Source organism: Larus michahellis, chromosome 1 (assembly GCF_964199755.1).
Source record: "Larus michahellis chromosome 1, bLarMic1.1, whole genome shotgun sequence".
Classification (NCBI taxonomy): Eukaryota; Metazoa; Chordata; class Aves; order Charadriiformes; family Laridae; genus Larus; species Larus michahellis.
Genome location: NC_133896.1, coordinates 869,501 through 896,369, shown reverse-complemented (window position 1 = coordinate 896,369; position 26,869 = coordinate 869,501). Strand labels below are relative to the sequence as shown.

The 26,869-nt window shown below is 50.4% G+C and overlaps 1 protein-coding gene across 6 annotated transcripts in view; it reads left to right on the top strand.

The window, feature by feature from the left end:
• PPP6R2 (protein phosphatase 6 regulatory subunit 2) overlaps positions 1 to 16,893 on the top strand; it is a 105,563-nt gene extending 88,670 nt beyond the window's left edge. For 3 of the 6 annotated variants that reach the window (XM_074573098.1, XM_074573100.1, XM_074573099.1), the window contains 7 exons: positions 919 to 1,094; positions 2,513 to 2,675; positions 3,062 to 3,150; positions 4,053 to 4,260; positions 7,079 to 7,102; positions 15,055 to 15,207; positions 16,340 to 16,893. In XM_074573098.1, the coding sequence (XP_074429199.1) occupies positions 919 to 1,094; positions 2,513 to 2,675; positions 3,062 to 3,150; positions 4,053 to 4,260; positions 7,079 to 7,102; positions 15,055 to 15,207; positions 16,340 to 16,391 (865 nt within the window). In that variant the 3' untranslated portion in view covers positions 16,392 to 16,893. The remainder of the gene's footprint in view (positions 1 to 918; positions 1,095 to 2,512; positions 2,676 to 3,061; positions 3,151 to 4,052; positions 4,261 to 7,078; positions 7,103 to 15,054; positions 15,208 to 16,339) is intronic. The other 3 variants (XM_074573101.1, XM_074573103.1, XM_074573102.1) reach the window with 1 other exon arrangement.
• Positions 16,894 to 26,869: the final 9,976 nt, after the last annotated feature.

Sequence of the window (26,869 nt, the reverse complement as noted above, 5' to 3'; positions counted from 1 at the left end):
CAATTTACTATTTTTTTTTCTGTACATGCTACAAAACTTTAGGTTTTAGTTAAGTGTGTGTTATTTATGTGCTGTGAGGCTTCTTTCTGGCATAAAATGGGAGTGTTTTGCATGTCGCGCTTCTGCAAAAATAGGTGAGGGTTTATCTTGAATGTGAAACAAAGATCCAATTTGAGGGAACGCAAAAATGTTGGAAGCACCTGAGCCTGTTATCAAAGATGTTAAAAAAAAAAACAAACCCAAACCTTAGTTTGAAACACTTAGAACTTCCTCTTTTCCTCATCTTCGGAGAGGAGGAGGTTGAAAGAATTGTAAGACTTTGGGTAGTAGGCAATATTCTTTTTCAAAATGTTAAAAGGAGAAATGTGGTGTTTTGCATGAGAATGAGTGACCTCCTGTGGCGCATCCCGGGCATTGCAGGTCACCTCCAATTTGTCATCCCTTTGATGTAGTCAGCTATTAAATAAAGTTACTTCTATAATTCTAAGCCTGAAAGCAGGATCAAACGAGACAGGAGAAGTGGCCAAGACCTTAGCGTTTATTTGCCTCGCATCAATAAACCGATTGTCTGGCTCGTGCAGAGAATTGATACCACACGAGTGGTCCCCTTGTTTGCTGCTGGTTTGTCTGCTCGGATCAAACCTCCGGCCCCGAATATGTCACTGCAACAAATTTCCCGCTACAGCTCTGCAGATGCCTTTTGACAAGTAGAGCACTCGGCGGCTTTGGGGCAGTACCTGGCGCGCCTGCTGTTGCCTGTCTGAGCTCTCTCTCTTCTGGGGAAATAAGCCCCGTGAAAGGCCTTTGGCATCGCTCGTCAGCGCACGATTTGTGCTTCCTCCCGGGGCAGGGAGGCAGCGGGTGAGGGGGGAACTGGCTGCTCTAAGGGTTTTCCTGATTCCGAGTTCTGCAATTTAGATTTGGAGCGTCTCAAACCTCAGAGAGTTCGTCAAAAAGTGATCTTGAGAACGGAGATCATGACGGCAGCGTGGACTCTGAAGAAGAGGAGGAAACAGAACAGCAGCCGCCTCCTTCCTCAGCAAACACCACCAAGAATAATATTTCTGAGCAGAAAGACTCTGACTCCTCCGAAGGTAACCAGTTTAAAGCAGCACCATCCCATTGGAAGCGAGATCTGTAGCATCTCTGCAGAATAGGAGTTTGCACGATGCCAGGTTTCCGTGGCTATTCTGTAATTCCGCCTGTGCGGATGAGAAGTGTGAGTTTCAGTTTTTGCCTCTGAAATATTAGTGAGATTGAGCCCTGCCCGGCGTCTTCCGAACAGCGGGGTGATGCTTCCGCTGCGCTGAGACAACCAAGTAGGATAACGCCCCTGGCTCTCGTAGTACCGATACTGATGAACAAAACATTAGTGGAGGATTGTGACATTAACCCCTTTTATTATAGGAGTTTTGTGCAGACGCTTGCCAAGTATCTCCACACTCCCTGCATCTGCCTTTTCCGCCTCATTGCCTTTCTGGGTTTGGTTTGCCTCTTGTAAAGCCGTTCCCGCAGCGCCTGGAGGGAGACTGTAGAGGGACGAGGTTCTCCCAGATCACGGTGCAAATAGCGCTGTGTAAGTTCACAAGACACCGTGTTGGCAGCAGAACAAACTCAGTCAACTGAAATAAAGGGACAAAAATGTTTTCCCAAACGTTCATGTTTCCTTTGGCGCAAGCGTTTTCAGTTCTAAAATGACTCTTTTTCTAGGTCACGTCTTTGTATTGCAGCTGTGAGCATAACGCACGTTTATTGCAGCGAGCAGCTCCCCACACCCGTTTGGTAGTGTCAGATATTTCCAATTCTGATGAGGAAGAGCCAGTATAAACAGCACGAATGGCAGCTGGGGCTAGTGGCCGCCAGTTTAGTTACCCTTCCGGAGGCTTTGGGTCGAGTTTTGGTTCAGTCTTTGAGCGAGTGTAGACTTGCTGCATCGCTGCTGCCCTGGGTTTTGTTGCAGCAATCCTTTCTCTTCCTTGAGAAAACGCAACGAGAAACGCTTTTTAAAAAATTTGTGATTTGTAGGAATGGAAGTATGTTCTAACGAATAAGGAGTAGACTGGGACCGTAAGAAACAAATCATGTTCTTAGTTTCGCTCAAGATCACTTCTCTGATCTTAAGCATTTTAACGCATATATTAATTCCTTACTTGTAATTGCAAAATTAAACAATTAGTGATTGAAATGGTCGGAAGCCATGCCGCTTGGCTTCTGACAGGAAACGAAAGCACTTAGGGTTCAGCTGATAATCGCCGGCTCAAAGAATGAAGACATTCATAATGTCGTTTTTCTTAATTGGTGCTTCTCTCTCTCCGGTGGGTGACACTAACGTTTATCAGGAGGGGGATTTTCAAGCTGATGGTGTATAAGCCGTGAGACAGGCGGTGTCCTGGAGATTTCGAAGGAGTGTCGCTGCATGGTCCTTCTGGTTTTCTGGGGTGACTTTGGAATGTTTTTGGGATGTCGGGAGATGCGGAGGACTGACAGGGATTCCCGTCTGTTGCGTCCCCAGGCGCGGGGTGGACAGCCGTGTTCGAGCCTGTGAGCTCCAAGCCCCCCGCGCCCTGCGTTGCCATGGACGTGGGCTCCAGCGTGTGGGATTCAGCAGCCCCGGAGAACGCCGCGCCAGAGGAGAAAGGGTGGGCCAAGTTCACAGACTTCCAGCCTTTCTGTTGGTAAGAGGCACGCGCTCTTGCAATTTCTTATTCACTTTTGAATGAAACAAAATTTGAAATGCAATTTGAAGGAGTACATTGACTGTAATCTTCTTCCTTTCCCTTGCCCTTGCTACTCCCTTTATTTTCCAATGTTGTCAGAGTATTCTGGATCAGGGCTTCACACTTCCCATTGCCTTCCAGTGCTTCTAACTGGTATTAGCATTCATGTCTTACGATACCGGAATACTTTATGTGCCATCACCACTGCTGTACTAGGAGCATGACATAAGTAAATGAATTTTTTAGAAGTTAAAAGCCCGAATGATTTTTTCTGTCAGGGGTATTTGGAAGCACAACCAAGGTACCTGTACTTCATTCTCAAGGCTTTTTCCTCCCGGCTTTAGCTCAGAATCAGGCCCGCGGTGCAGTTCTCCTGTCGACACAGAAAGCAATGACTCGGATGGAAGCACGAAGCAGAGTCAGGACAAGAACTGTAAGTGGGAGTGTTACAAGACGAAACGTGTATTATTTAAGCTGTTAGAAATTTTGCGTAGTGTACCAAGTCTGCTAGGGAGCACTTCCCTCCAGTGTCTTCTGCCTTGCCTTGCTTGAAGGCTCTCTTTTGGACAGGGATCAGTCTACAGTAACTCAGAAGTCCTGAATGCTTGTTGGGATAATATTATTTAGCAGGAAAAGGATGAAATTTAAGTTAATAAGTGTTGATGTCACACAGACGATTAATTTGTAAACTGTTCAAAAGTCCTATTTTAACTGTAACCTTGATTACAAAATTGCTTGCCAGAAGTTTAAAGTGTAGGGTAAGTTAAACTGCTGGTAATCGCGCCGAGCCAGTCGGTGAGCTTCAGTCTGGTGTCGTGCCCTGCTCCTCTCCGAGCACGGTACCAGCGCTGGGGAGAAAAACGCTTTCTGAGACTGCAGCACTTCTCCACCGCTTTGGCGAGAGGCTTTCCTTGCCGGGCGTGCTGGTGGAATTGAAACCAGTGAACGCTTCAACCAGTGCAGCTCCTTCGATCGGACCACAGCAAGTGTCCAAAGCCAGGCGACAGTCGCAGGGTCCCCAGGGGCTGCCTCAGCCCTCCGTTCGGAGTCATCGCCGTTCAATAAGTGAAGAGTCTCCCCTGCTGTTCGTACTAAAGACAGACGTGAGGTGGCAGGTGGAGAACACTGATTTGTGAGGTTGGGGTTTCTTTCTTACTTGCAAAAATAATATTGCATGCTGTCTCGGTGCGGGAACTGCCCAGAAACCACCCTCTCAAAGTCTGCAGTAGCTGTAAACGCTCCGTTTTAAACCACTGCACTTACTCAGGTCGTACCCGGGGAGTTGTTCCTGTGGTTTTGTTCGTTTTGTAATGTGACTTTATTTCTTTCTCTCAGTCAGCACTGCCTCTCCCTGTGTTTGGAACGTCTGTGTCACGAGGAAAGCGCCGCTGGTGGCCTCAGACAGCAGCTCCTCCGGAGGCTCCGACAGCGAGGAGGAGGAGGAGAAAGCTGATACCGTCACGGAAACCATCAGCACAGGCTCGGGCCAGGAGACCATCAAGCTGACCGTGGATGCTAAAAACGAGAAGGCTGTTTTCACCAGGTGCGAGAGGAACCTCCTCGGGCCGGGGTCTGGCTCTGCCCTGTGTGTGGCCGGGGCTGACGTGTTTCTTCTCCCTTTTAGACACCATGGTTCCAAGTGTCCTGTCTGAGGATGTCTAACAGCTTTCTTGTCGGGGGAGGTTGTTTTCAGAAGATATTGATAATGGGTTTATTTTAAGAAACGTTTGCGGCTCATTTTAGCCACTGAGCCACACCACAGCAGCATCACCCGTCTGTCCGTCTGTCTGCGCAGATCGGGGCCAGGGCTCCTGGCGGGGACCCCGCTCGGATCCCGCACAAGAGTCGAGCAAAGCCTCAGCCGGTGGCGAGTGCCGGTCCGGCAGGGAATCACTCTGCGGTCTTGCAGGGGCAAGGTGTCAGTCTCTCGAGCCTTTATTTACCCCTCATTGTCATAATAATATGTTACAGACAATAAGGGGTAAAAAAAAATGAAAAATGCCAGAAAAAGATAGAGCAGATCCTGAGATTTCTTAGCTTTTGGGCATCAATTTGCTTGGAATTGCACGCGCTCGAATCTAGCCTACTCTGAGCATTTGAGAGGAGGCACTGCTTCTCAAAACAGTAAGCGTCTGGTTCACTTTGCATCCAGAAATATTACCCAATTTTAAGATGTTTGGGTTTTTTCCTCATATTCCTTATGTAGGGTATGATTTAACTAGCTGGAGTCCCTGTATTTTATGCATCTGACTCAGGAACAGGTATTTACTTTGTATGATGTTGTGGTTATGTGACTTTTTTGGATGGTCAACGTGAGCTGCGTGGTGTGTGTACCCGCTCCAGCAAATAGCTCCTGGGAGGTACGAAGCGGCGGCTCGGAAAACAAGTGGGATTCCAGAACTAGGTAAAATTACGGGAGGAAGCCAACCAAGGGTGCATTTGGTTAGGAGACTCTGAATTGAGGTTTTAATAACGTGACTGGCTTTTATTTTTGATGTCCACCTCGGGTGGCCTTTGCTCTTCATACTTGACACGAGTGAGATGCCCGAGATTCCTTTGCCTGCAGCGATTGCACCTGAGGAGCAGTTTTGATAAGTGGAGCTGGTTTGCGTGCGTAGGGCTGGCGTGGCCAGGCAGACTGCCTTCCCGGCAAGCGGAAGATGGGGAAAATCACAACGCTGCCTGCTGTGCTAAAAGCAGCATCTCCTTTTCCAGTTTTCGCTGCACTTGAATTACATCTAATTAAATCCATTGGCATGTGTATCTAAAACAAACTCTGCGCTCCAGATGTTGTTCCTCGCTGAACGCGTGCTGGCTGTGAGCAGAGTAAGTCTTACACGTGTGACTGCCTCGGTGCACAGGAGCAGGGTAAATCTTACTTGGCATGTTCTTATTTCTTCCATTTATTTCCTAGCAGGTAGGGAATTTTATTTATTTTTCTGATTTGGCCGGAGAGAAGTTGTGGGCTATGCTGCTGTTTCAGGCAGTGTAATTTTGAATGTGTTTTTTCTCCCTAAATAAGTGTATGTGTCTCGAGCACTTTCAATAAGGACAAGGCTTCCAGAACCTGCTTGGTTTTACATGAGTGCAGTTCTACAAAACTAATGCCATTTTGGCAAAGAAAGTAAATACTTGAATAACCACAGTCTCCACTTTAAAGGTGTCTGTAGCTTTCCACACTGTAAGTGTAGCCAAAAATCAAAATAGAAACTGTGGGCAGACAGAAACCTGTTCCATAGATGGTGCTTCCAGCTGCTCCAGATCCTTTCAGTGGACAGGTTGCTCCCAGTGTGGCAACTGCCATCTTGACCAGTGGCGATAATGGAGACTTCCCAGTATCCTCAGAGCCCCCAGACCAGTCTGCCTTCTGCTGGGGCAGACGCAGTTGAACTCCAGCGGCCAGTAGTGAGTATATTAGCTTCTTACCGTGGTCCTTAATGATTCCAAGGAAGTGAACTGTACGAACAGTGTAAGAATTTCTCAGATTGAGAATGTGATTCTTGATGACTTTTCCACAAGCGCGTCCCCAGAAGTGCTAAATTTGTCCCACCCCACGCGCCTGTTTCTGTAGAAATGGGTCTTCCCGCTCCTTTTCCTCCCTCCCCGCAATGCGGGATTCTCCTGGGGAGATCGTCAGTGCTCCTTGGAGCTCCGCAGGACTCTCTACGTTCTGCCATCACTAGGGCCGTGGGAGCTCCAGATGCTCCAGTGCACGCCTCCAGTACCCTCCATGGTCATCATCTTACCTGCCGATGCTTCTCTCCTGCCCGTACCGCCCCAGAATTCAAACTCCGGGAAGTTAATCATTTGGCCTCGCCAGGCTTCGTAGGATGTCCCTCACGGCAGTTCTGCTCAAGGCGGCCGATACTCTTAGTAGTAGTTTAAACATCATACACAAAGAAAGTGTTTCAGGTGTATTTAGGTAACTTCTCTACTTCAGATGTTTTTAGCTAACTTTCTTTCCCGTATCTAATTAATATCATAGTTTCTTGTGAAAAAATAAGTAGTTTTGCAGAAGTTGTCTGGCTAAAGAGCTTCCAGTATTGCCAGACTCATGCTTTGATAAGTTCAGAACGTGTGTGTCAGGCTTGAGAAAGACGCTTTTTTACGGTGTATTGAATCTTCTGCTTTTTTGTATATCGATCTGAATTTTCTGTGGAAAATGCCGTGTTCAGTGATTGTACTATTTGCAATAGCTTTTAATTGTTCCTGCCTCTCCTCCCGGCAGGAACGACCCTTGAGGATACGGCTGCAAAGTTAACTCTTTTGTCTGGTTTTTTCAGCAATCTTTACTGTTTTCTTTTTCTCCCTTTCTTTGCTTTCTCTCTGTTTCTGCCTCTCTCGCTGTGGGTATTGCTCAGAGTGTTTAGAGCTGCAGTCAGAGGGTATGTATGACGGCCGCCTTCGCAGGGTTCCAAACATCCACCTGACACCCGGTTCCTCCCGTTAGTCACTTCATACTGGGCTGGAAAAAGAGCTGCTGGACCGTTGGACTGGGAGAGCTCATCTTTTCACAACCAGTTAAAACACGTGCCAGAAATTATATTTCGAAAACCTGGATCTGGGGTTGCGTATCGTCCTTTGTGAAAGTATGCGCCCCGTCAGCGCTGACGAGCCGTTAAAAAGCAAATACGGCGTTCAGGGGTTTCATGACTCGTGGCCTTGAGCTTCTGCCATTCCAGCTGTTTGTGAGCTCTTTCTGCAAATAGGAAATTTTTCGTTAATTTAAAAGGGAAGTTCGCGCTGTGGTCGGGATGAGCGAGGGAAAGCCCTGCTGGCTGACGCACGCGCTGCTGGGATTGCTGCGGTGCCGGGGCGTCTCAGGTCTCCCCAGACTTTCTCCCAACAGCGCTAACACGCATTTTACTGGTTTGCTGTAATACGCCATAAAATAATGGTTGATGTGTTTTCCAAAGGCTTTTTTTTTTGTTTGTTTCTTTGTTTTACAAAATACTTCTTTTTTCCCCCCAGTGTTTTCTTTCTGTTTTAAATGGTGGTGCTTTACTAATTCCCTTCCCGAGTTCATCCATTTCCTTGAATTTTCCCGGTTGCTGGGCAAGCTAGCAAGACTTAGCTGTAATTTTGGGATGAGACCAGAGGCAAAAAGCGAAATTCGCTGTCGTCAGCACGTCTCGCAGCTGCCTGGTTTGCAGAGGGGGTGTGACAGCAGGCGCGTGAGGCGACGGGCACGGGCCCCTCGGAGCGGGAGGTGCGGGAGATGCCGCTCGGCACGTACCCGCAGCCTCGGGCTTGCAGAACTGTAAGCCATGCGGTATTTTAAAATAGTTGTAATTACAACATGTGCTTATTTAACTTGCTATTTTAATAAGTAACAATACCGTTTTAACAAACTTTTGAAAGTTTTCTGCCTCTTTCACAAGCAGGCGAGTGCGTATTGATTTATCTGGGGGTACGTGCCGCCAGGCTGTACTTTTTGCCAGAAAAATGTAGTAATATTGGGGCTGTTGGTGAGTGATGGCGGGTGCGGCCCGTGCCGGGCTGGGGCTGCGGGGTTTTGGGGTGGTGGGAGCAGTGGGAGAGCCGGGGCTCCCGGTGCCGGCGGAGCGAAGAGCCACGAGACGTGCAGTGAGGAGGGAGAGCAGAACAAACCCGTGCGATGGAGCGCTGCTTTTTGTGGGAAACGACTCCCGTTTCCCTGTCTGCGTGCTTGATTTTTAACTGTGTGCCGTTAACCCCTGCTTTTGCATTTCTGCTTTATGGTTTTCAAAAGCTGTCTGAGGTGTTTCACTGCCGAGTTGTTCAGGTGGGGTTTCTAAGCAGCTCCTTAAACGATAAGCTGCACTTTAAAAGAAAAAAAAAAAAGAAAAAAATTTTAAAATCCAGCTTTTGCTGTGGGTGGTGACGGTGGGGTAGGGATGTTTGTAACTTTCAGTTTCTCTTTCAGTTTATTAACTTGACCTGAAATGCTTTTTTCCCCTTTAATATTTTCTTTTTTTTTTTCCTTTTTTTCTTTTGTTTCTTTTTTTTTTTTGACTAGTTGACTACATTTACTGTCCCCTTCTCCCTAGTGCCTCCTCTCCCGACTGGCTTGGATAAGCTGCCGAGAAGGAGAATTTAGAGGGCGGGCTGGAGTCCATCCGAAGAGTAGTGCTTGCTGTCTGCGAAACACGAACCTCTCTCTGCTGTGCCTGTGTGATGCCCACTCTCGCTTAGCGCCCTCCTCGGCTCCGGAGGAGACGCTGGGGGTGCTGCAGCGGTTATAGAACCATAGAATCATAGAATCTTCATGGTTGGAAGGGACTTTTGAGATCCTCGAGTCCAACCATACACACACACCCCTTTCCGTAGAAAGAGGTGAAAATGAGAGAAGACGAGTGATTTCTGCAGCTCCTGCGTTACAGCTGCTGGGAAATCACCGCAAAAGTCTCCTCTTGTTTCTGATAAGCACGATTCGGGGGTGAAAGTACTAAACTTTTGTTCTAACAGCAGTGGCGCCCCTAAATTGCTGAAATAGCTCAGAAATAGCAGCTGGCAGTGGTTCCTGGGGCTGGGGGGCAGCAGGGAGAACCACCCTCCGGATGGAGCGGAGCGGAGGGACCTTGTCACAGTGGATGTTTTGGGCTCTCCCAGTGTGGGATACGTTTTTCTTTCCTGTGCCTACTGAGTGTTGGTCCTGCCTGACGCGGGGGTTCGGGGCTGCACGTGGGGGGTGCGGGGCAGAGCCGAGGGAGGGTGTCCTGCCCACAGCTCCTGCTGCCGGGGGCTTTGGACTGATACGGGGAGACGAGCATGCTGTGGGGAACGGGGCATGCAGCATGGCGCCCCCGTTTCGGTAACATTTGGCTGCATATCGGTGCATTGACTCAGAAAGAAGCATTAAAGTGACTCATCTGAGGTCCCATTTCACAAAAAAAAGCCTTTTCCACTCAAAGATGAGCACTTAGTGCAATAATTGGTGTAGATGGGATCTTCTGAGCTGACAGAAGCGTTGGCCTTTTTCATGGAAGATTGCATGTAAATGTGGAAGGCAGACCTCCCGTGTCCTGTGACTTCAGTTAACAGCCGACAAGTACCGTTCCCGTGTGCTCAGCATGCGCGTCGCCTGGCTGCCCTTGCATCTCCTGCTTCGTCTTGCGGCTGCTCCTTGCAGAGCCTGGGTTTTAAGGACCTGCTTGTGGACTTGGCATGAGACTTGCTTACGAATGCTTTTTATGCACCTCTCGCTGCTTTGTTGATAGTCCTGCTGTTTCTCCGAGTGTGTCTTCACCATGTTTTGTTGTCTGTGACACTAATTGTTTGCAAAGAGACTAGAGGATATCTAGAGTGTATCCCCGGAGCCACGGTAGTGAGCTTCAGAGGTGGGTAGACTTGAACTCCAGGGCTGTTTCATTCCGTATCAAAACCTTCTTTCCCAAAATAACTGAAGCTCTTGTATCGTTGGGTCTACAGCCTGAATTTTGTAGACCCTTTGGCAATGAGCTGTAGATCAACACTGCAAGTGGCCTCGGAAGGAGCTGCAGTAGGTGCCATAGCACATGGGTTTCCATCCGGCGCTACGATTTGGGGGCACTTTGGCTTATTGACCCACCGGCAAAGCTGCCAGAGCTCTGCTTGCCCGCGGGATGCGAGAGGCTCTCGGTAAACAGAGCAGTGGGAAGGTGGGAAGGCAGAGGGAGAGCACGGTGTGTTCTGCAGTAGTCTGTGAGAACAGGTGTTAAAAAGACGTTTGTGGTGAAATTGGGCAAGAGAGGTGTTCAAAAAAATTGCAATCTAAAGTATTTGCTCTGTGAAGCTGATGGAAATCTACAGGAAGAATGGAGTTGTTAGCTTAAGTTAAGCAAGCTCCTGACGTGTTCGTCTTTATAAATAGAACAGCATATCACTTTATTTTAACTGGGTATCAGTTTTGATACAGAATGGTCTTATGACAACTTCAGTAATTACGAAATGTGAACTTTATTGAATCCTGTTTTTCTGAGAAGAAATTGCACTTCAAGGAAGCCAGTTGCATTGTTAGCGTCAGGAAGCTTTGCATTTGCAGGGTTTGGGCATTAGAGTGAAAAAGAAAGAACCACCACTTTGTAGCACCTCTGTGAGGGTATAGAATATTTCTGATGTAAAAGCTGAGAACTCCGTGCTGTCTTCATGGCAGGTTGTTCTCTAAGAAGTTGACGTAGTTGACATCCATCTGGGACAGCCGGAGTTCCTGTTCTCAGCTCCCGTGTCTAACGCGTGTGTGCGCGGTTGGGACGGGTCGCTGGAAGCCTTCTTGAACCCCGAGGTGATACATCCCCTGACCACCTTCTCCCCTGATTGCTGGTGTAAAGGGAAAACCTGTGCATCTCTCCCGCTGCCCAGGCGGCGTTTGTGTCTGCAGGTGTTTTGCACAGACACCGTCGACTTTGGCCAGAAGTGTTTCGTCAGCCTTCCTCGTCTAATACACGTACGCGTCAGTTAACATAAAATAACAGCTTTTGAAGCAGTAGTATTTTAAATACTTCTTAGCTTAAAATTATTATTGTGATTTATCACATAATTATTCTGTGTGAAATCCCAGTGCTTGGCAGTGCGCACCACCCAGGGGAGACGGGGTCGTACCTGCCTCAAGGAGCTTGCTGCCCTAAAAGCCAAACCGTAGCTGCCGTTTAAGATAGGAAATACGTCAGGGAAGAGTAAGCGAGGATGACTGACTTGGTTCCCTTTCACCATCTTCACAATCCCCGGCTGTGCTTCAGAGCAGTCTGTGAGAGGGGTCGCTGGAGGGTGTTCCTCCGTTCATCACCCTCAAGTGACTATGGCCAAAACTCACCAAATTCCATGTTCTGCAGGCGGCTGCGGCAGGAGGTGTTCCCTGCTGGTGTCTGTAATGGCACACAGCTATTTACCCCTCCTGGAGATTCCCAGCTGCTTAATTCCCGGCTTTCTTTGCTTTGCAAGACATGGGGCAGCAGTCTGCTGCTGCCACAAAGCTTCTGTAGACCCCAAGATCATCTTCTTAAAGTTGCCCTGCAGAACCTCTCTTGCATGAAGGTCAAGTAGAGACTTGACTTGCGTTGTGCCTACAGTGAAGCAAACTTGATCAGCTCTGCGAAGCCCGATACTCACCGAGCATCCAGGCGAGGAGAACACCACCAGACTCTGCCAGGGCTGTCCCGAAGCCACCAGCCAGCAGTTGGGAGGAGACACCTCCAGCTTATTCTCTGCAAACTCTGTTTTAACCTTCTAGAGGTGGAGATAGCTGGACCTATTGAAGCAGGTCATATTTTCTAGTCTTATTTTCTGATCAGACCAAAGAGTTTGGCCATTCAGCTTACGCACTGGGGGTGGTTAGGTACCTCCGAAGTGTTGCAGTGCTTGTAGAAAGAGAGGAGCCTCTGTCACAAGTGACCTCCGCAGTAGTATTTACAAACTTGGTGGTTAAGCTGCAGAATTTGGCTACGACGTTGGACTTGGTGAACATAAAGGGACATTGTCCTGGCTCTCGTGGTGGAAAGCCCAGGGGCATGGCTGTAGGTGGCATTGGCAAGTTGTTTGTGCTGAGTGCTTGTCCACTGTGAAAACAGGGACGGTTCTGGACAGACGTATGCTTACTGTGGGAACGTTTGTACGAGTGGCTTTCAATTAGAGCTTAAAAATTCCTAATTCTTTCTGGAGTGGGAAGTAGGAGAGATCTGTTTGCAGAGCTTAACTAAGAGGAGCCTACAGTAGAATCACAGAATCACAGAAGGGTTTGGGTTGAAGGGACCTTAAAGGCCACCCAGTGCCACCCCCTGCCCTGGGCAGGGACACCTCCCACCAGCCCAGGTTGCTCCAAGCCCCGTCCAACCTGCCCTTGAACCCCTCCAGGGATGGGGCAGCCACAGCTTCTCTGGGCACCCTGGCCCAGGGGCTCACCCCCCTCACAGCAAAGGATTTCTTCCCAAGATCTCATCCCAATCTCCCCTCTTGCAGTGGAAAACCCTTCCCCCTCGTCCCGTGGCTCCCCTCCCTGAGCCAGAGTCCCTCCCCAGCTTTCCTGGAGCCCCTTTAGGGACTGGAAGGGGCTGGAAGGTCTCCCCGGCGCCTTCTCTTCTCCAGGCTGAACCCCCCCAGCTCTCTCAGCCTGTCCCCACAGCAGAGGGGCTCCAGCCCTCCCAGCATCTCCGGGGCCTCCTCTGGCCCCGCTCCAACAGCTCCGTGTCTCTCCTGTGCTGAGGCCCCAGCGCTGGACACAGTACTCAGGTGGGGTCTCATCAGAGCAGAGCAGAGGGGCAGAATCCCCCCCTCACCCTGCTGGCCATGCTTCTTTTGGTGCAGCCCAGGCTGTGGGGGGGTTCTGGGCTGCAGGTGCACATTGCTGGCTCATGTTGAGCTTCTCTTCCACCAGCACCCCCAAGTCCTTCTCCTCAGGGCTGCTCTCTACAGTAGATGCAGATGCTGTTGCTGATAACTCCCTTCCTCAGCCTGCCTTTCCCAGCGCGATGAGGGGCAGCCGTACCTTTGCAGGTAACATTCCCTCTGTCCCGGCCCTCAGCCCGCGCGGGGTTTGGTGGTGACGTGGACATGGACCGTTCGATGGAGGGTGCTGGCAGCAGGGCGCTTCAGGGACACAGCTGGCTGCTAAAAATAAGCTGACCAGAGGAATAGTAATGCAAAATATTTATTCTAGGCTAGAATTAGATATTGTTATTAACCCTCCTGCGTGGTTCCACACAAACTCCTTGTTGTGTTTTGCCCCGTAAGTGTCCTTCTGCAGAGGTTCGCGTGTCCAGCGCTGCTCTTCCCCGAGCCTCTTGACGGGAGATAAATTTCCGTGCCCTGGTGCGGTGAGGTAACCTCAGGACTTCATAACATCGGAATCCTTGTGTCATGGAAATTTTAGTGATTGAGTTTAAGAAGTTTATCCTTGAGCAATTCACATCTCGTGAGCTCGTTTCTTGTGCGGGAAGTCATTAGAAAATGACATTTCTGGCAGCTCAGTTCAATCCTCTGCTGTCTCATCCATCCCCTGCAGATTCTCTAAGGTATATTTTTGTACTTGCGGTATTTCTTTTGAAGAGCCTGTTAGCCCTTTAGGAAGATAAATGTTTTGATCTCATTATTCCTCATTTTTTATGTATTTTTTCCAAGAGCACACAGAAAAGTAGCTGCAGAAATAGAACCTTGATCTCAAAATCTCTGTCACGTGTCTTAATTACCAGACTGATTATATGTGTGCGTTATAAACTCTCCCGGCTGCTCGTGACAGGATTCCAGCTCAGTCATCTGCTGAGCTTTCCTTCTGTTTTTGTAGGCTTGCTCTCTGAAAGAAGGAGAAATCATTCTTGAAACTGGGACTGGGTTAAAAGTGTGAGGAAGATCTTCCACGTCCAAGCCTGCCCTCTGCCTTAGAAGGCAAAAATTAGATGTTCACAGAAATCACTTCTCCAATTAGAAATACGAGTCGTTTTAATAGAAATGTAGAAGATTTGGAGGTTTTACGCTAGAAGTTTTTTTCTTTTTTCAGGATTTGAGCTTCTGTTTTGTTGTAGGGAGACGTCATTGGAAATGTTATGCCTCAGGCGTGGGAATCTGTCGTCTGATGTGTTACTGAAAGCGAGTTAATTCATCCGCCTTTGGCTTCTGAAGATGCCACTCAGGAACATCCAGTCAACTTTTTTATCTTCCTCGGGATTTTAGGTTCTGTACTTAAATTTAAGCCTTTTCTAGGAGCGCACAGAAGTACCAGGGGCCACTTGGGGCAAATCAGTAGAGCAGAGCTGCGCAGGTGCCTGCGTTACACCAGGAACGCTTTGCCAAGACGGGCAGCTTAAGGGCTTGGAATCTGCTCGGCGGAGCTGGGTGGGGGAGGGCAGTTCCAGGAGAGGCGGGCTCCCTCCTCGGCTGCTGTCCCACCAGAGGGTCTCCTGAGGTCCCTTCCCACCCGGGATGGTCCGTGGTCCTGCCCAGGCACGCGGTCGGCTTTTGGGTCGTTGCTCCCAGTGGTGAATTTGGCTTTCTGGAGCCTCTGAACTTGCAAAGTCTTGGCTTGATTGTACGTCATGCTTGCATCCTTCTGCTGGAGGTTCTCTGTGTTCATCCACAGGCTGGGAAAACGTCCGGTTCGCAGGCAGTGGGGATACGCGGGGGGGTCTTAGGCCGAATTTTGCTGCAGGAAATGGGAATGTCTTTCTTGAGCTATCATTCTTGTGCGTACTTGGTGTCTTGTTGATTTTTAGGAAACGTAGCCTCCAGGATGCCTACGCTGCTTTTTAATTCCCGTTTATTTGCAGCTTGCATTTCTTTATGAGATTTTTGTGGCCTGTGCTAGGAGAGGAGGAGGAATATTTCTTTCTCTATTGGAATATAAGCCCCATTAATCGACGTCTTAACGTGAACTTGAATTCTCCCCACACAGTGATGCAGACTGCATGGTAATTGATAAGCTGGCCATCACTGACATCGGAACGACAAAAGCATCCAAACCCCTGAACAACGTGGCCCAGCACTCAGAGGAGCACCAGAACACCGCCGCTGTCACAGCTGTCACGGAAACGGCCACAAAAGACAGGTGAGACGGTGAAAAATCTCCTTTACCAGCCTGTGACAGAGAATTGGGTTTTACTGTGTCACGGGATGGGGTTATTCCACCTCCAGTGTACGGTCAGAGCTAGACGAGCCATGCCTCTGGAGCGTCCCGGAGGCAGTATCCTGCAGGTAGCGTAGAGCTCCGACTGCAGTGTATTGCACATACCTTTCAGTTTCCCAGAACTGCTGCCAGATCATCTGTTTTATTAAGATAATGGATTTTCATTTTACTCAAGTGTAACAGATCCTCAGATAGCCTGGGTTTGTGTGGTCAGGTGAATGCATAGATGTTTACAGTTAAAATGTGATGAGGAAAGGTGGGAATGAGTTTTGATAACTGGAACTGGAAGTAATCTCAAGGAGAATTGATAATTTTTTGTGAATGTGACAGTTTAGGCCTTTTTAAATACGGAAACAATCCTTCTGCGTATCTAGTGCTGTCAGCTCCACAGCTTTGCTCTGGCTCCTGCTGTTGGCCGGGGAGATGCGCATCCATGACGAGGTGCTTCTGCTCTTCTGGAGCTGAGCCAGCTTCTCTGGGGTGGCCAGTCCTGCGCGGCAAGCTTGCCGGTAGAGTGAGCCTCGGATGGTGGTCCTTAGCTGAAGCCGGACATGCAGACCGTCCTGTGGGAATTTCTTTGACTAGGGACTAGTCAAGCCAGCAGGTCTGGATCAGGAAGGCGCGAGGCCCGTCACGGCGTGCGTGTAGCAGAGCTACGGCAAAGACCTAAATCCAGCTCCCTTCTGATGCTGGAGGTGCCTGGCAGGAGGTGGAGCTGGTCAGGTCGGAGCCTTCTGGTGGACTCAGGACCATGGCGGTCATGTTCCAAACTTCTGGTTCAACAAATTTAATCCATGTTGTGTAATGGGTGGTCAAAGCTGACGTCTCGGTTTCTGTTTTGATTTCTGAACGTAGTATTTTGCAAAGGACTCGGAGGAGGTTCTTGTTAGGAAGCCAATAATACTTTAGCAGGCAGAAGAAACAAAACCAGAGGAAGGATGGCTCAGATACTGCCGAAGAGGAAAGCTTCCAACCGGGATGAAAGTCAGCTGTAGGAGCGAGTGTGTTCCCGTAGTTCTGTTTCTCTAATACTGCTCTTTGGGTTTCTCTTTAGGAAAGAAGAAGTCTTGCCCTGTGCTGAAGCCACATTAAATGGCCCCGCTTGATGAAACAGATGCAATGGGACGTGTGTGATCCAGGCCAGGCTGCTACCTGGTGATGCAATTTGTCAATTTTTTTTTTTTCATTTAATTTTATTTTTTAATAAATGCTGCATTGATGAGAGAGCTGGCATTCAGGACCAGACACACAGTTTCAGCACCAACAATCTGTTCTGAAAGACACTTGCATTGTCTAAATGTAGCATTGATCAGTTAGTCATCACAGGAATGATGGGGCTCTTCCCAAGCAAGCCTTCTGCCTAATTTTAGTTCCTTGTCCCCTTTCCCCTCTCTCCCTCGTTTTTGTTTTGTATTTGGGGTTCAGTCCTATTTTCTTAGTGTTATTGCACACAGTATTCAGCTTCTCTTCAGAAAGGTAGCAGGTCTAACGCTGGGACTTGGACAGTGCACAGGAGTCCCGCAGTCGTGTGACCAAAGTTCCTGATGGAGCTGTCTTTGGGCAGCATTTGCACCGCTTTTGTATAGCAATAAAGCCTTATCAGAAACATTTCATAGGAGGAAAAGATGCAAACACTTTAAATGGGATGAAGCAGGGAGGGATTTTATTTTACATTTTTGTGGGGTGGGAGGGAAGTCGTTGACCTTGTCCCACGCCAGAGGCCCAGCAGCTGCCGTGCTGAACTGTCGGGAGGAGCGGGAGGTCTCCGCGCTCCGGTGAACTGCTCACTGCTCTCTCCTCTGGAGACGAGGCAGTTCAGCGCAGCATCGCGGGCCCGTTAGCAATCGGTCTCTTCTGCCCGAGCCGTCACAACTCCGCTTCCCGGATGCCGTCCTCCGTCGGCTGGAGAGTGTGCAGAGAAGGGAGCGTGGGGTTTGCCAGCTGCGAGGAGCGGGATCCGCTGGACTGCTGCCGCGCAGGAGCGAGAGCAGATATGGCACAAACAGGTTATCAGGTGTTCGCTGGCTTTTTGGAGACTAATGTATTTTCAAATTATTATGGAAACCCTTTTCTGTTTGTTTTGTTCTGTTTTTAAAGTTTTTAATGGATGCAGGAACAGCAACACTTTTGCACTTTGTACCTAGTTGACATCATTGGAGAGCGAAACGGCCCCAGCGCAGGACTCCTGCTCTTTCTCCCCAGGTAGTCGGGCATGGAGACGTTTGGGTGGGGGGGACACGTACCTCTGCCCGGGGACGGTAAGAGTCCAACAGTGCGGAGAAACGGACTGCGCTTCACCCTGCCTGGGAGCACGGTCCGTTGAAGGTGTGTGTACTTGACTCTGGGACACCGCGGGCTCTTCTGCCTCGGCCGAAGGACCTCCCTCCGGAAAGGCTCGGTGTCAGACACAGCTCTGCCCGGAGCCGTGCTGGCCTCTGCTTCCAGCCTGTTCCCAGACGGGACTCGTGCACGTAGGTCACAGGGGTGTAGGTGTTGGGCCACTCGCAGAAGCAGGCGCGGGCTGGGGACAGCAGGTGGCCGCCACCGGCGCTGCAGCGCTCCTCCTCTGCCCCCGCGGTGTAGATACAGAGCTGGGCCCGCTTTTGTGTGTAACTCCGTGCTGAAACCCACCTGTCAAATGGTAAACGCCGCTTATTTCATTAGTCCAAGACCTAAGCTGGAAAATCATTCACTTTGGAATAAAAGCATGAAGCTTGACACATAGGTAGCCAAATAGCTTATTTTCAGATATATTCTCACTTGTGCATAACGAGGGACTTTACCTTGTGAGTATGAAAAAGTACCTCACACAGATCTGTTGTTATGAGCAAAGGCATCCTCGCCGGAGTTCAGTCTTTTTAAAAAAATACTTTATTATTTTTAACTGTGATATGTCTGTAGTGCATATGAAATTTTCGTGACTGTATTGAGAGGTGGCGTGGGGCGGGGGAGTGAGACGAACAAAACATTTTTGCTGTTAGAGTCAGTCTGTTCTGCTGGATCAGTGTCCGACGGTGACGTACCCGCAGCACCAGGTTATCCTCATGTGCCCACAGATAACACCTTCTCGTTTCTGCTCTTAGGGAGGATGGAGGATTTGCTTTGCCGGAATACCCGTGCAGAAAGCAGGGCGAGATTCCTGCGTGCGTCTCGGAGGTTGTGTGCTGGGGTTGTGGGCCGCTGGTGTGCTGCTGACATAGCTGTGGTTTCTCTCGGCTGCAATTACTCGGTAAGCAGGTGCTTTCACGGCACAGGACTGTTGTTCTGGAAGTCTTCTCACTCACTCCTTGTAATTTAAAATAAGTAATTTAAAGTTACGTTGTGCTGGGAGGAAAAAAAAAAAGAAAATCTCACTTTCTGCTTTGGTTGCCCTGCTTGCTATGTGGAGATCATTCCCAGTCTTAGCCAGGATTATCAGAAATGATTAGCGGTTTCGAGTTCCTAATTGGAGACACATCAAAGTCTTAACTTTCAGAGGATTGGTGCTAGAGGTTTTTCTGAAAATCAGGTTCTCTTTGGGCATTCTTTAAACACCCAAAACTGATACTATGAAAACTGAAAAATCATTCACCTAATGCAAGGCCAGCGCAGCTTATTGCAGCAGCTGGTTGAAGACCATGGTTGGGCTTCAGTCCCGTTAAATACCAGGCGATGGCAATAGTTCTCTTCCAGTCTGTTCTCATTCGCGGTTCTTGACCGTGGCGCTTGCAGGTTCCACCGTGCTGTAATTAGGACCAAGTCCATTTAGGATCAGGAGATGAAGGGGAGATGTCCGTAGCGGGCACGATTTGATCGTCCTTCTGGCTCGGTACAATTCAGCCACCTCGTTAAACATGATCTTTGCATTGGGTTACGTCATGGATGGGGGTCACCTTATGTCACCTCATGTCACCTCGCGCCGTGCTGTCGGTGTTGCGAGAGCACTGCGGGGCTCAACCTGCCTGGTGTGTGGCCGAAGCCCTGCGCTGGGGAGCAGTAACCTCCGCCTGTGGAGCGGCACGGAGCAGCCGGCGGCAGTAACACCCTGAAACGTTTGGGGGATACACACAAGGACGCGTCTGTCTGTGCCTTTCGTTGCAGGTTCTGAACTTGTCGTTCATTAGCTTTTGGCTTTGAGTCTATAAATTTAAATGAAAGCTTTAATAATATATTTAAACATATCCAGTAAGCAGATCTAAACCCACAGTTTAGCTACCGGGGGACTCGTTATCTTAGTTATCTTAATTTGATTACTTGCGTCCAGTTACTTTTGTGATAAGAACATTTTACTGGTAGTTAAATAGATTTGTAGAAATGCACAAGCTCTCTTGCTTTTGTGGCAGTGAATGATTCCTCCACGTTTGGGATTTAAGCTCTGAATTATACCTCATCGCTCCCACACCAGCCAACGAGCTGATCTAGAAAAGTTCCCCATCCGTGGCATGTTGGAGTGTGCAGTTCAGGACAGATCCAGGGTAGGATGGTGGTTTCCTTGCCTGGCTCAAATGATTTTGTAGGTGAACCGCATATAAATGTCTGTCTCGTCCTAAGTTTGAGCTTCCCATGTGTCTGGAGAGACACACGGAGAGGTTGGAGGGGTCCCACCACCTCTGCCCCATGGCCCCTCGTGGTCCCCATTGCTCTCTGAGCTTTCTTCCCCGCTGCCCGGGCTCTGAGGGGTCCGGAATCGCGCTCCCTTTCCAGGTGGAAATGGTGGCATCTTCCAGGTCCATGGTGGTGTCTCGGGGCAGGCTCTGACCGCTGCAGAGCGGTGTGACCTTCTCGCCGTGTGCTCCAGGGCAGGACTGTCAGCCGAGGTTGGAGCAGAGTGTATTGTCTACTGAAAATGGATGTACTTAACCCAGCCGTACCCTTCAGAAACGCCCTCGGCTTGCGTAGCTGCTGCCTCAGAAAGCAGTGAAGACTGAACAGAAGTTACATTGAGCACTGTCCTTCCTCATTTACGTGCAGTATTTTGAATCTGTCCATATCGATATGGTATATATATAATTTTAGGTTTGAATATGTATACTGATGAGTGTGTATATAGATATATATTTGCAATATGTATTATTCCATGTATATTTATACACACACAGTGGGATATTGTGAGCAACCCGGTGAAGCAGAGACTGGGAGCACTGAGAGCCTGACTTCTGTGGCTGTGCGCAGCGCCGTCATCAGTAGCAGGTCATCGACAAACGTGCGTTGTGCAAGACCAAAACCAGCAAGGCATACCCATACCTTACTGGGCGAAGTGGTTCTGCTAGCACGCTCTCGTTGAGCGATTTGACCCAGCTGGGCATTGATGCGGTGGGTGACGAGAGCGGCGGCTGCCCCTTCTTGTTGCCTTGCCCCCGCGTTCCACGCCAGGAGAGGAGGGGCCTCTTCTGCACAATGAGCAGTTCAGCCGACGCGCAGTAGTTCCCGAATCGTAACGCAGTTGTCTCTGGCTGGTTGGATTGTGGGGAAAATGTGCTCCTTTGGGTGATAGGGCCACTCTGGAGTCCTGCTGTCATGTCAGACGCCGGTTTTCGGGCGTCCGAACACCAGTGTTGGGTACCCGGGTGTTAGAGCACAGCTGGAGGGCTGCGATCGGAACAACCCTGTGCCGCAGGAAGATCAAGCGTAACTAGTTTGGAGCCGTGTAGACGTGATCCAGTAGCAGATAAAGTGGTTTGGATTAATCATTTCTGTTGCTCGCTACAGGCTTTTAATGCCGTGAGCAGGCGGGCGGCTTCGCGCCCTCTTCCAAGCGGGGAGATCTGGCGTTGGGTGCGTGGGTGTGAATTCCCCGCCGGTCCCGAGAGGTGAGGTCCTCCCTAAATTTGTATCCACCGACTCCACATTAAAGTTCAGGTGAGGTAGTCCTTTGAAGGAGAGGGATCAAGGAACGCAATTGTAGCTTATTCAGGTTTCACCAGTTTTCTAACAAAATTCCCCCCCCCTCCCCCCAAATATAATTTATTGCCACTTCTCTTGAGTCAGAGCAGTTATGGCAGGCAAAATCCCAGTTATCCATCTGGATAACATATCCTCAGCAAAGCCTGCTACAAAGCTGGTGGGTGTCTCAAGGCATTGCTGCCCTTCCTGCTTTTTAGAGAGCTGCAGCTGGCGAGAAGGATGGAAAACCAGTGGGTGCACAAATTTAAAAGAAAAAAGAAATAAAACCCAAAGAACCTCCCTGCGGCATCTCTTCAGAAAGGCTCGGGCATCCCAGTTTGCCAGTGGAAAGGTTTTGGGTATGGTGCAGTGTGCAAGCTGGGTGAAAGTTAAAGTGCATTCCTAAATAACATATCGAATGAAAAAAATTAAAGTGGCTCTACTGTTGTCTACTAGCATCCCAAAATCATTTCTCCCTGTCGGAGCCGTGCCTGGGGACGCAGGGGGCTCCGGGCTTTGCACCTCTTCTCTTCTGGGCCGACACCGGACGGGCTGCGGAGTTTCCAGCGGTATTTACCCGTGAGTTTGGTTTAGGCTCCAGCGTCTGTCCTGCTAAGCGCCATCTGATCGCAGCCATAGTCCCGGGGGAGCTGGAAGAGCCTGGGCGTCTGCAGCTGCCGGTGTGTCCGGGCGGCAGAGTCCCCTCCTTTCTGCAGGGGCCGGAACCCCCCGAGGCTGCCGGCCACGGTGGCGGAGGTGCAGCCCGTTCTCGCCAGTGCCATGACACTGACCCCGCAGTCCGATGGCCCCCGGGGCGTCCTGAGAGCCGAGTCCTGCAGCCTGGCTGCCCCACTCATTACGCTTGATAACTGACGTCATTCGATGTTTTTGCAATGTAACATTTGGCGTTTTGGATGCCATTTAGCAGCTCGTCCTGCAGTTTTCGGTCCTTGAAAGAACAGGGTTTCTTCTCCTCTTGCTCTTCCCAAAGCTCTGATCTCACCCTGAATCATGCTCAGAAATTATAAACAGCTGATTTTGTTGTTACAAGAGGGTTTGTTGTCATTAGAAGAAAGAGACAAAAGGAAACGCGCAGTTTTACAGTGGCGTGCTAATTTGCTTTGGTTTGGTTGTTGTTGGGGTGGTTTTTTACCTGGCATCGGTTCTCTCTGAAATCCTGCTCTGAAGGCGCCTGCGTCTGCGAGCTCTCGGGAGGCAAGTGCGGTGCACTTCCCTGCTCTCTTACCAACCCCAGCTTCAAAATAAAACATTTTTAGATGCTCTTCCCTGAAGTGAAATTCAGTTTCTGACTCTGAGCCCAGTCCCCTGGCACTGGGGGATCCCTGCCGGTGCCGGTCCGCAGGCTCTGCCGTGCGGGAGGGGTTTGCTCTGGTTGGGACGTCGCCGGCCGTGAAAAACCAACCGACCAAAGAGGGGAAAGATGCCCCTTCTGCTGAGAAGGTCCGACAGCCTCCTGGGATGGCAGCTTTACTTTGAAAAAAAGAGAGTTTGGTGCATAGGAAAGAGCTGAAGGAAAACGGAGAGCCGTGCTTGGGCACACCCGCCTTCACGGCATCGTGTCGTTCGGGGGCTTGCTCTTAAGTGGCTTAACCGAGGACACGTTGCGTTGGGTACCGTACGCAGGAAATCCAGAGCGGCCTCCGAGCTTGAAGCGTGCAGCGTCTCAGCTTACGAGAGGGTTTGGGAGAGCGGTTGGTCCCTTGCGGAGCGCGTTTCATGTTACTGTCAGCTGCTGGCTCCTCGCCGTGGGCCGTGCCACTGCTGCTGCTTGTCTAGCCTTGTCCTGACTTCCGCGGTGTCCCGGATCAGGGGGCGAAAGGATTCGTTTGAGCCTTGCTACTGACACCGCCGCCTCATCCAGAGTATGCCTGCGTAGAACATGGTTAACGCGGGGCTTGGAAGGTTTATTTTCCCAAGTGCCGTGGTCAGGGAAGAGCTGAAGGCTCTCTGAAAGCAAACGCAACTAAAACCTTGGCTTTGGAGGCTACCGAGTGTATTGGCGTTGAACGCGGCAACATGTGTCTGCAGAAAATCTCGGGCTTAGGCGTTTGTTTGCGGCTGGTCTCTGATTCGACGGGTAACTAACCGGGTTGCGACGGGGTATGTCCCTTGGCCCTGCTGGGATTACGGCTGAGTTCGTGGCGTTTTGTGATTGCGACCGGTACCTCTTCTGTGTCCCGTGGGTCTGAGCCTGCAGCCGGAGCTCGGGCAGAGCCCTCCTCCCTGGGGGCCGCGTCTGGGAAAGGGACGGCGTCACCTCCGCGAGACGGGCTAAGGCTGAATTCCTGCAAGTGTTCTCTTCCCCTTTTCCAATGAATGTGTCGGCTTGGCGGTTTTGTGTGGTGGGGAGAAGGTACCTGCGTTGTTCCTTTCTCCATCAAAGCAAGAAACGTTATTTGTGCAAAAACGAGTCCCAAACTCGGGATCAACCCAAAGCCACCTGCGGCTCATTCCGACTTAGAGGCATTTAGCATCACATATCACTTCTCGGCGAGGCTGCACCGGCGTCTCCACTGGGTCAGAGCAGGGTGCCGTATCTCCGACCGGGGCGTTCGGAGCTCTGAGCACGTGGTTTCCATTAGTACTAAGTTTTAAAATAATTTGGGGTAACGTTTGAAGTAATAATTTTACCTTTGCGTGGCAACTTGCAAAAAAGAAATGCTGTGGTCAGGGAAGTGGCGTGGTTTCAGTTTCACGATGGACGGTGCCTTGGCTCGTCTGCAGAGTTACGCCTCGTTAATTACTGTTATAGGTCTTGGGTAGCAGAGACGGACACCTTAGTGACACCTGCAAGTATTAGACCGTTTTTAAAGTTCAGTTTAGTGAAAGTTCAGGATTCTTTGGAAAATGGGTTTGACACAATTCCTGTGGATTTCATGCTGGCTGAAGTTTCCAACTCGACGGGGAACGCCGTTTCCTTTGGGGGGAGAAGGGGATTTTTGGTAATGGTTTCCCTCCGCGGGAGCTGCTGACAAAGTGCCGGGACAGGGAGTTCCTGGTAAAGCCGAGGAGGCATTTTATGTGCGCGTTTACGTGTGAACCTTCTGACAAATCCGAATGCAGAAATAACCAGTTTGGCTCCTGTCTGTCCTGTATGTTGGCTCGTCTCATCTGAAACTCGCTTACCTCATTAGCAGAAGGGCATCGTGGTGACCAGTCCCACCTCCCTCTTCGTTTTTGTACAAAAATTAACTGTGTTTCCTAGTGACTGTTATCCATCACCTTCCACAACATAAAAACGTTAGTGAAATATGCCTATATGTAAAATGTATTTTTATATTTGATGCTGATCAGGAGAGAAGAATCCTTTATTCTCTCCCTGAAGTTGGGGGGCTTTTATAAATGACAGATCCTTCCCCTTCTATTTTTTATTTTCTCAAATCGTTTGGACAGATGTAAACTATGGGGGGGGGGGGAATCTTTTATCGTGTAATTTTGATGCTCATAGCTAGTTTTTTTCAGAACTTTCTAGGAATCCTAGAAATGCTGTAGAGAATCTGCCACTGTTGGTGGATTTTGAGTAAGCTCGACTCCCGCAGTCAGGCGGGCCGTTGCCAGGCGCTGCGTAGGTGTCTGCTGGGGTAGGTCGTTAATGGAACTAAACTTGAAATGTAATTAACTACAGGCACAGCAAATGTTAATTGGAAACTTCTCGTCGTGTAGAGCGTGGAACTCTCTCTCACTCGTCGGTGAGCCCGCGGAAATCCCCTGCCAAACCGCCGAACGTTGGGTCAGAGCCAGCCGGAGGCGGGTGGTCGGCGGCGAGGTGCTGCTCTTGCTCCGTCCTCCTTTAGGCGCCTGCCGGAGTGTCCGTAGCCAGGTCTCCTGGGTGCTGCACCCGCCTGGCCTTCGCTTTACCAAGTCGGTGTTGCAGAATCGCTGGAGGCTGTGTGAGAGGAGGGTCGTGCCTCTCCGTGGCCAGGAGCCCCGAGATGGCACCGTGGTGGCACGTTGGGCGCTCCTCGCGCTGGGGCACTCCTCGCGTTGGGCGCTCCTCACCGCGGCAGTGACTTTGCACTGGAACTTTAACTCCTTTCCTGCTCATCTCATCTTCAGACCAAGGCTTAAACACAAACCCATGACTGACGTGCCAGGACCATCTGGACAAACGGCTTTATGCAGTAAATGGCCTCTTCTCTCCATCGTCCCTTGCGCGGCGGCGCGTTCTCTCTGCCCCGGCTCTCTCCGCACATCGCCGCTCCCCAGCTCTGGCTGCTCAAACCGCTCAAAGGGCCACCGGGCAAACGGCTCTTGTCCTCCGTGGCGCCTCGTGGAGCAGGGACGGACCTGGCGGGGCTGTGGTGGGTGTGTGGAGCCGGTGGCGGCAGGGTAACACGGGGCACTCAACGTGCCTTAATGTGCATCGACCACGTGGCAGTTAAAGTTCCGCATTCTTACTCTGAAAAGAGTCAAATAACGGAAAGAAAACCATTAATTACCTCATGCTATAGATTGGTGTAAGTTTTGACTGTAAGATACGGATCACGTGAGTATATGCGTGTTACATGAAAACATTAGAAGGTAAAGAGAGGGAGCAGAGTATTTAGTAAATAACACGGTAAATTGTAATGGGTAATTCGATGTTCGGTTCCTGTCCATGATTCGAAATGGAAACGTTATCTTGGTAAGGAATATCTTTGCAGCCATTTGCAAAGCACCATTTCCTTTTTGCCTGAGACTTCAAACAGAATTTTCTTTCTTTCTTTCTTAAAATGAGTTGGCCGGAGCACGGGCTGGGAGACTTCAAAGTCCTGGGCGCTGCTTTGTTTCCTTTCAGAATCTTCTCTTGCCGTGACACGTGCCCCGTCGATTTGTCATCAATTTCTGATTCTTGTGTCACGTCACCCCCGCTGTTTCCCCCGCCAGCCCCCCACCAGCCCCGCTCCCTCTGCCAGTCTCTCGCTGGAACTTGCCCAGCAGCGCCGTTTGTGCTCGCCCCGACGCTCGCCAGCCCCGGCGCGGGTAGAGTCGCCTCTTTTTTTTTTTTTTTTGGGGGTGGGGGGGGTGTAACTTCAGTTTGTCTCGTTTCTCCCACTTTCCTACCGTACCTTTTATGGTACAGACCCGCACGCCCGTCCTTCCCCCGACGCCGTCTGCCGCGGGGAGCAGGGGCAGAACAGCGCCGCGTCCTCCTGGCACCGAGGTGCGCTGGCAGTGGCTGCGGGGACGGAAGCCTCCGCTGTGGCCGGGTGGGGGTGTCCCCCCCGCTGGCGGCGCCGTCCCCGTCCTCGCCCCGCGGAGTCTCGCCCCGCGTGCGCCCCGGCCGGTGAGCGAGTGCCCGGCGGAGCGACCTGTCTCCAGGGCAAAGCAACGAGCAGCAATAAAAATTCCGGATGTAGAAACACCAGTGCCTTTCCTCTAGTCCGGCGGGAGTCGTTTCTTCTCATTCCAGCTTTGGAGCCGCATCGTGTCTCGTCCACAGATAGCCAGGAAAGAGGGAAGGAGAACGGGATGCGCAGGGGGGTCCCACATTGCCATAATAATAATAATTTTCAATTACCCCGGTGTTGTTCCGAGTGCCTTATATCCATCCGGATCCCGACAGAAGGCGTTTCTGTTCCTTGTGCCCACCCCCCTCACCTCAGAGCTGCTCGTGCCGCCCGGCTCCTGTGTCCCCCCACCATTCCCAGCTGCCCCTGGGCCCCCTGCGCCGCCGGCTCCGTCGGAGCCCTGCGGGGGCCGTGCTGCGGCCGGGACCCTG